Source organism: Eutrigla gurnardus (genome assembly GCF_963514095.1).
Source record: "Eutrigla gurnardus genome assembly, chromosome: 6".
NCBI classification, from domain to species: Eukaryota; Metazoa; Chordata; class Actinopteri; order Perciformes; family Triglidae; genus Eutrigla; species Eutrigla gurnardus.
This window is the reverse complement of record NC_139920.1, coordinates 9,794,639-9,804,428: the sequence shown is the minus strand read 5'-3', so window position 1 is coordinate 9,804,428 and position 9,790 is coordinate 9,794,639. Positions and strand designations below refer to the sequence as shown.

The window sequence follows — 9,790 nt, the reverse complement described above, 5'->3', positions numbered from 1 at the left end:
AGCATCGTAGCCTCAGAGAGACAGTTATGGGATGACTCGTCATGCAGTCAGTGGGTTTTTGGTTAGATGCCTAAAATAAGGTCAGTGGTTAACACAAGGTTGACACATTTTAATGTTTCTAGGCTATAACGACAATAATTTTGAAGCTTTTGTGTACTATAAAGGCGGTGGCTAACAAGTGGCTATATTAGCCTACTTAATGATACCACACCAAATAGTCCACCTTTACAACTTGGTTCTGTTTACTCATGCGACCATGGTGTAGTTGGTTTTTAGCCAATTATTTTATCTTATTATATCTGTCGATTGCATTCACCCTTCAAAAATAATAAAAGAGTTAATTTGTGAAGTTGATCTTGCTGAACAAATCAGGTAAGTGTCATAAACGTTTGTTTGCCACTGAATTTATTTTGTGGAATGATCTGCATTCCAATTGAACTGGAAATGTAACATTGTGAATGCAGAATCATTCATTCCCTAATTTCTTAGCAATAAAATGAAGCATTATTTCAAATATTTACTTATTTACTTTTTTTTTAAGAGGAACTCTGTTTAGTGTGTAAACATGTTGGACATACTTAGACTTTAGTAGTACATGGACGCGTCATGTGGTGTTTGAGGTTAGATGACTAAAGTTACAGCTGTAGGCGAGGTCATGCTGATTAGCTTGCTTGGTCGTACTAAGCTGCTTACTCAAGACCCCACTGGAGCAGTCAGCATTTCCTGGCGCTCTCAATTAAAGTGCTTTAATAACCTGTGGCGTGTTCAAAATAGTTTCACACCCAGCGAGCCAGTCAGCCGTCCCACACTCCTCACACACTCTGACTGGCCATGAGCATGGGAAGGTGGGTGCAGCGTGCAATGACCCCCCCAATTAACCCTCCTGGATTAATGCCCTGGTCTCCAAACCGCTGCTGCTCTTGTCTCATCTCATCACACCCAAAGGGGTTATTAAGTAGAGCCTCGTTCCCTGCTGTTTGTCCACGCTTCTTCTGGTTGACTTTCTCTACTTTTGTTCACTTTGCAGCTGGGGCTCGAGGCTGACTTCCTGAAGACCGCTTCATAGAGAGGGAAGCCTTTGTGAAAAGCAGGAGAAAGTTGCCTGTTCATCCACCTTCTTCACACTGGAAGCTGCAGGATGGCGAGAAGACTCCCCGTTCCCTTGTTGCTTCTTGCAATATGCTGCCTGGCATCTGCAGGTAAGATTCTCTCATTGCATAGCTTCATGTGACGCTAATAAAGTTAGCAGATACACACACACACACACACACACACACACACACGAACACACACATTCTCAATGGTAGGAGCCAAATTCAACCCATATCAGGAGTTACAGATGTCAGTTGTGTCCCCGTCAGCGGTGCATCTTTCGGAGGATGCGGCCTTCGTGGTTTACATCAACCGAGTCCTTGAAGACTGCGAAGGCTGAACCGAAATGAAACTGTCTGGTCTACGGTGGATTTTCTGTTTGCGTCACACAGTTATCCCAGCCCCCCCTTTGCTGCTCCCGTTACCTAGCAACCAGATGCGGTTGATAAGTAAGAGTGTAGAATAGGTAACTAACGTTATATGATTAAAATGGAGCCAGATATCATATTTGGTTGCATTTATTTTATATGACAGAGGATATACTTCAGCACCGCGTATGATATATTTCAGGAGAGTGTATTCTAATGTATCTCCCGCATTCATTCTTCAAATGCAGCCTCCGAAGGATGCAGCTGCTCTGAATTGGGACACAGCTATTGACTATGCACCAAGCCTTACAGTGCTGTGTTGTCTTTGCCAATACAGTGGGATTTTCCACGGTTTCTCCCAGCATGCCTTTCTAGACAGTGCTTGTCAGAGTCGTGAGTCAGGGGGATTTACATTCAAGAAAGTGCTGACAAGTCAGCAGGCAGCCTCACACTGAATACAAACACCCGTATCCGTCAGAGTGATGGGAATGAGGCTCGGACTGCCAAACACCTCGGTACGTACAGGCGTTAAACTGGCAAAGCAAATTGTGAGAGAAAATAACCAAATAAACTGCTACAAAGGTGAATGCAGGAAAAGTATGCACGATATCAGTGTGTCATATCAATGACGTATGATGACACAACTCAACCCACATGACCTTCATCTAACGATGAGAAACGCTGTACCTCTCTCTTTGAGGAATGTGCATGCTAATTTAACCAACAGTTTCAACAACAGCACTGAGACTTGTGTCTGACTTACTTTACCTCGTTGCAGTCACCTCTAGCTACTTTAGATTGCTCTCCTTGTTTCTGTTCATTGCTGTCATTATTTCTGGCGCAGTCACTTTGTAGTCGCTGCGCTAAAATATAGGGGGAAAAAATCATCTAATCTAATAATAACCCTCTCTCAGTTTTGTTATTAATTTGTTGATTCGCATCATTAACTAGTAATTTCACTCACTTTATTCTAGCTTTTTAAAATTGCTGCCTCTAACACCTGCTGTAGGACTATTACACCTAGAGACATCTGCTGCCACAAAGGAAGTCACGACTTAAGAGTCTGCAGCGGCACCAGTCGGTGTGGTTGCCCTGAGGCGTGTGGAGCTTTCAGTGAAATGCTAACATCACCACAGTGACGCGAAGCGAACATACCGATGTTCAGCAGGTATCATTTTGGACCATATTCACCACCCTTTTAACATCTGAACATTTAGTAATTGGCACTTAACACAAAAGCTGTGACCCAGTTCCATACGGTCCTCCATAGTTCATCTGAACATGTTTGTGGATGTAGATTGTCCATTATAGAAAAGTGTCAAAATGTGTATACCTCATTTGTTTTTTGAGTGTGTGTTAAATGCCTTTATTAGTGGAGCATTTTAAAGTTGCCGTTAACGTACCACGGCACACATATTGTGTCGTATCAGTTAGCATAAAGCAGTAAATAGTGTTCATTTTTGCTTACTAATAATAGTAAATTCTAAATTTGTATATAGCATATGATGGTTAGTATCTCCTATGAATGTGGGACACACCAAAAGTCGGATTGACCTTTTGACCTGATGACGGCACCAGATCTGAGGACCATGAATGTTTATAGAAAAATCTAAGGCTAGCCTTGCAGTATTTATGGAGACATTTCACTCTGAATCAAAACATGACCTGCTTTAAACATTACTTCTTAACCCTGTTAAACAAAATATAACAAATAAATACAAATAAATATTTACTGATAGTGGTTTCCAAAAGCAGATCGGCCCGTTGTCACTGACACCCAGTCCAGCTATTTGAGTCAGCATCACACTGCTATCCGATATGAGTACCTCTAGTAATATCTACTGGTGAGAAGTAGGTGGAGTTCCAAGTTGTTGGCCGATGTTTATTGGTGGAATTTTTGCTGTTGTCCACATTGGCTTCAAAATTCAACAGTGGTTTTCGTCGCTTGACCAAAATATTCAATTTAGTGACCTAAGTCCCGCTGTGTGATGATGAGAAAAGTTGGCAACAGTCTGGCACGAACCACACTGAGAATCTGGTGAACATTCCTCCTTCTCAGCCTGAGACGTCTTGTTGACAGAGGCCGGTTTCACAACGTACGGCTTCAGACTTGAACTCTTGAGTTTTAATCTGCAACATCCCCGTGTTGTGTTTTCTGTGGTAGCACAGGAATAATTACCCCGTAGGAGGCTCGCCACACAGCCGAGCGCTCCAAAAAAGTCTTCGCCTTTCTCGTGCTCTCAGTCTGATTGCCGCCATAGGTCATTATTTCAAAAGTTCTTCTCTATTCTCCGGAGGTTTGAACCGCACTCCAGAGGGTTGACTTCTACGCAAACAATAACAGAGTAGTCAGCATGCGCTGTGGGCAGAGCAAACATCATTTTTCCCACAATGCCAGGATCTCCAACACAATGCAGTCACGTATGAAGTTTTCCTCTAAATTCTTCCTCATGCAACACAACGCATTGTTGCACTGTGTCACAAGGGACAGATATTTACAGTTGGACAACCGAGTGGCCTTTCCCCTAAAGTGTACTGGCAGCAAGCGCAATCAGTGATTCGTGGACAAGTCTACACATTGTGTTGAGTTGAGTTTTGATCAGGTAAAAGAAAGTCCAATAAACACATTTCCAGCTTTAAAAGACATTCTTTTACCTCCATTTGGCCAAATTAACTTAGACTTTCAGTTGTAAACTTATCAAACTTATTTACCCCCTACTCCAGCCTATCTTTCACCTCTATATCTCTCTTTTTCTCTCTTTTTCTCTCATCTTGCAGCATCTGTGTAAACAGTCACATCTGCCCTCTAAACTAGTCAGGAGAGCTCTTACGTAATGTTTAGATTAGTCTGCAATGAGTCTTCTCTCAGCGTAATGCTATCCAGGAACTGGGCCTCCCATAACTTTTATAAAGGCAGACTGAGAGCACCTTGACATCCATATTTCAAGGCTCTGCTCTGCTATTTTTTATTTTTTTATTTTGCTGTTTATAACTTTTTCTTCCATATCCTTACAACCATTTTGTGGTTACCTCTCCCCGGCTTGCCAAACGTCTGTTTTGTGAGGGATATATGACGGACATTTGGGCCGAGTTTGGGTTTCGCTGTGAAATACAGTCTTGCAGGAGCCACGCCAGGTATTAATTTGAGGCACTCGCCAGAAACAGCGCCGGCAGGATGCTGGTTATACTGGAGGCACTGCGCCTGGATGGTGACTCACTGAAAAACACACCAGCATCAATGATTGCAGAATAATTTCTCCTCCTCCTCCTCCTCCTCCCATATCCTTCCCTGATTTTACTTATGGATTTTACTTGATGAATAATGGACCTTTTACTGCAAATATGTCTTCAGCTACTCATTGTGAGACTAAATAGTCTTACAACGGGATTGTTAATAAAACAATAACTGGAAAAAGGGGCGAATTGAATTGTGCTTGTATTCACAGCACATACGTTCAACTTTTTACAGTAAAGTAAACAACTTTCTCTGTCTGCGTTTTTATATTCTCTTGGCAGACAATAGTCAACGTGATGCCAAAAGTGGTTTTAAAGTCGTTTGCCCCCCCCCCCACAGCCGAGCAAAATCTTCGCCTCTATGTCCACACTGCTTTCACAGGGCCAGCGAGGAGGGGGACTGCCAAAATGCATTGTGCAACCGCTGTAATGTGAGCGGTGGGGTAGCCAGGGGGAGGAGAGAGGCAGGCGTGGGTCGCCTGGTCCAGATCGACACACTCCACACACATACAGCGTGCCAAACCGACAAAGTCCCTTCCAGCGTGCTAAACCAGATGTTGCCCTGTGATTCATGCGAGGAGCAGCACAGCACAGAGGCAGAGCGCTGCTAGGCACAGTGGTTGGGATGTTTACATAGCAACGGGAGTCCCGTGTGTGTCTAATTACAGGTCTGCTCTGCCCCACGGTGAGGCCTTTATCTTAACAGCGCCGTCAAGGAGGGGCCCTGTTTATATCTGTTGCTTTCTGAATAAAGGTCACCCTAATATTACCCACTTTAATTGGTGTATAAATTAGTTTGTGGAATATGCACTTTGATTTACTTGCTCTCTGTGTTTGCCTGAGGCTCTCCCTCTCAGACAGCAGACAGCTCTTAGACCTCAGATAGACTCATATCTTCGTCCCGCTCCATCATATCTGGCCAGCCTCCCATTAAGAGGACGCTTACGCAAATCTGCAGGAGTAAACCGAATCCCGCCCCCAACCCTCCCCTCTCTCTTCATAGTTCCAGTAAGCAGGCGTATAAATAATTTCGGTCAAAGCCAGTAATGGGAGACAGCTGGGGCATTTGTGCGTTTTCCATTGTGTTTCAAATCCATATGAAAAAAAAGCTACTGGAGCTGGGGAGAGTTAGAGTAAGAGAGTTACGCACAGTGTGACTTCATTGAAGAAAGAGAGAGTAATTGTACAAAATTGGACTCCCCCTATTCAGATAACCTTCGGAAGCAGCGTGAAATAAAGAAATGTGTTTCTATCCCGTGTTATTGGTTGAGGTGTAATTTTAATTTCCTTTTAGCAATAACCCAGTGTGTGTTTACACAACCTCAGTTGCATAATTATGTTGCAAAGGTGCCAACTTTTCAGTGCATGACTCTTTATCTGAAAATAAGTCCTAATATGGGATTCTAGCTGAAGGCTTCCAGGTGGTGTCTTTCATCAGTCCAGCCCCTCTTGGGGCCTCACCTTCCTCACTGCTTTTCCACCAGATGAGTCCTGCTGAAAGTCCATGTCCCAATTTTGGAATGGCCTTTCGGAAAACAGGAGTGTCTGTCCAAAAAATGACAGCAGGCCCTTTACTTTGACCTGACAAACATTTTTGGTTAGATCACAAACACTCACAACCTTGGAAATACTCTCTTTTTCCACTTGCTTTTCAACATTCTATTCAGTTTAATTTGATTTCAGCAGTGACAGTAGTTGTGGCGTGTTTGTTGGAGGAATTAAGTGTCTATTAGCTGCAGTGGTATACCCATTAAAAAGTACGAGCTGTTATAGTAGCTGGAATATAGCCCCATCATTATTTGAAGCATCTGCACAATAAAAAAAAAACCCAAACAGTTATATAAGTGACAATTTGGTATCACATACCCCTAACATTTATAGCATTCCGTCAACATCATGTTATGATCTAATATCTTTGTATTTTTTTCTCTGAGCTTCTATTCATAGTGTATTTATTGTCTGGTGACTGTTCAAACAAACCCATTCTATATATACACTCATCACACTTTCCGTTTGTGAACTGTCCAGTAAAGAGGCCTTCCCAGCGTCCGCTGTACGTGTTAAAACACGAGGCAGCATGGCATTTGACAAGTCATTCTTCTTTGTTTGCCCTCCCTTTCCTGAAGATGAAGAACCCCAGAGGAATGTAGTCGCCTCCAGCTTGTGTGAAATCGCTGTCCGCCTTGCCCTTTCTCACCTCTCTGGTTCCTTCACACTGGGCTCATAGGCCCGCCATTGTTTCACTCTTTGCTTTCTCTTGACGGCAACCTGCTGCTTCTCAATGCCCCCGTTATGGCGTCTGAGTGATGATGTTTTTTGTAAAATATCACAGGAAGGACATCTTTTTGGACTGCTGTGCGATTGATGTTTAACACAAAAACGTGCACCAAATGTGCTTGGTGATATTGATTTAGCTAAATCTTCTTCACATGCCACTGGCGAAGCAGTCCTTTGGTATGGAAGGGTGTGTGTCAGTTTGTGTCAGCTTGCATGTTGAATTGTTGATACCCAGAAACAGTATTCTGTTTTCTCGATCATTCTGATCTAGATCATCTAGTTGACATGACGTTATGAGGCATTGTGATTTACGGCGTTGTGTCTACAACATGTTTTCAAGCGTATTTCCATTCTGTGACTTTTGGAATTTCCGGACATAAAGACAGTAACTTCTCAAACGTCCTTCAAGCTTCCAACATTTTAGCTCAGCCCGTCTGACATATTGACTTTCCATCACTCCTGGTGGATGATATTAAACACCGTATGTTGAGGATCTCTGACGAAGCAAATGGAAAGAGGCTGATATCAAGTTGGGAAACACAAGTGACCTGAGGGCACGGCTCCCCACACCCGCTGGCTCTGAATCTTTGTGAATGCAGATGAAGTGGCTGCTCCTGAACCCCCACCGAGCTGCTGTCAGAGAATGTGGCTTTTGCAGGCATCTATGATTGATGAGTGAGTTGCCCTCGGAGCAGCAGGTCAGACTTATTCTCTCCATTGCCCTGTTTAACCAGTTAATGCACTGGTGGCTGATGGAGTCTACTTACGGTATCTCAACAAAGTCATATGTGACTGAAACCTTCTCACATAACCACTCTGTAATAATGCTGCTGGTTAGGACTGGGTATTCAATCTCAGTATCTTTAAGAGGGCATAATACCAGATTAGGAGTATTTTGATTGCCTCTCAACTCGGCATCAGATGATATGAATATAACATGTCTGGCCAAAATAATTGTGATTCACAATATTATCCCGATAATCATCAAAATATGACCAAAACTCTGGAACTCATAGTTTAATCTTTTTACATTTTTTAAGAAACAAATAGTTTTATTGTGTCACAGATGAGTTAAATGAACACCCTTTTTAGTGCAAAATAATCAAATAATCTTAAATGAGATGATCATGAATCATAAGGGCTCCCTGCATAAATACAGGATACATAAATTAAAAGTGTATTTTTTATGCTGTTTTAATAAAAAAAAAAGTCTATTTGTCTCATGTCTAACAACACACACAGAGGGAAAGTAACTTTATGATCTGCCGTATTAGATATTATTCCACTGTATCTTTAGATAGCTAATAGTTGTTTGCTGCTATATTAATGCTCTGAATATTGTAACGAGAACCTTCAAGGTATCGATCATATTGGAAACAGACTGATGTTTTTGTGGTGTTGTTGTGATGTTCCTATTTGTTGATAAGCTCTTTCAGAGTGCTACTCGAATGTCTGATTGTCAACAGACTTTTAAAGCAAATTCCCTTTATAAAAGGCAAAAAAAGTCTCATTCTAAAACCACTGTATGATGGCGATAAGGCGATAAGCCAGCTAGAGGGACACACACGAAGCTTCCATTCACATGATGGTTATGTTAAGCACTCTGCCACTTTATCAGTATCCCTTTAAGGGTACTGGTATTGGTACTGGCATCGTACCCAGCCCTGCTGTTGGTGCTACGTTTGACTCTCTTTTTAAGACACACAAACAGCCAGTTCTTGCTTCATGACTGTGCTGACAACTTTTTTGTTCTTTGATATTATGGTTCCAGACAGCACATGTCAGCACCCATCAGTAAAGGCATACAGTGGCAGCACAGCTAGTAAAGTCTTTAGTCGTATGCACACACATGCTCAGCTGTCTCACTTTACACAGTGGCTCCTGTGTTCCTCTGGGAATGAGCCTCGTCATCCATCTCTTCAAAGCCCCTCTGATTTATGTCTCCATTTAGAGGTGGAGAGAAATGGACCCACTTCCAGCTCCTCCACTTGCCCGTGGCTTCTTATGCCGCTTGTAATTGGTCAAGTATTTCTTTTCCACTAATGGTGATGGTTTACCAACAGGTGCTCACATCATCTGTCAGGGCTGATGAATAATAACCAGGCTCACTGTCAGTAGCAGAACAGTACTTCAACTACTTGTCATTGCAGCCAGAGTAATGTCATATTATATTAGAATAAAGTACACCCACTGAGTTAATCCTCACACCTTTTTTGATCCTTTCACTTTTAAACGTTTCCCAAAAGACACAATAATAATGACATTCCCATCAAGCTCAGTTGTAGTTTGTGTTTGATGCTACTTATTAAATGTTGGTATGCTAACATGCAAAGCTAAGATGTACTAATATGGTAAACATGCCTGCTATGTATCCTGCATGTTAGCACTGTGGTTGTGAGCATGTTAGCATGCAGAGAGCTACTAGCTTGTCTGTAGATGCTTAGCCTTGTTTTTGGAAGCTATTGTCTTCATGGAAAGTACGATAACCACTTCAAATGCAGGAAAGAGCCGTCACCTGTTTCCTTTATTGTGGCCCCTCCCAAACCTACGCCTTCGCAATGAGAGATATATATATATATTTCATTCACATTCTGTGCCTTCACTGTTGCTGATGTGTTTACATGCACAGGGATGTAATGTTTTGCCTGAACACCCGTTAATATACTTTAAAACTTCATACTGCATTTGCTCCACATCTCCCATACAGAAAAAAGATTATCCATTCAAACTGTCTTTTAGATGTTTTTTCAATTATATCCCAGGTAACGAGATTATGGCCGATGACGATTCAAGTGCATTTGAGTGATATTAAGTTCTAG

General features: G+C 42.2%; 1 protein-coding gene across 2 annotated transcripts in view; it reads left to right on the top strand.

Annotated features, from left to right (window-relative positions):
* Positions 1-1,062: 1,062 nt before the first annotated feature.
* Positions 1,063-9,790, top strand: part of tgfbr3 (transforming growth factor, beta receptor III) — a 62,014-nt gene continuing 53,286 nt past the window's right edge. For both annotated transcript variants that reach the window (XM_084010677.1, XM_084010676.1), the window contains exon 1: positions 1,063-1,199. In XM_084010677.1, the coding sequence (XP_083866803.1) occupies positions 1,139-1,199 (61 nt within the window). In that variant the 5' untranslated portion in view covers positions 1,063-1,138. The remainder of the gene's footprint in view (positions 1,200-9,790) is intronic.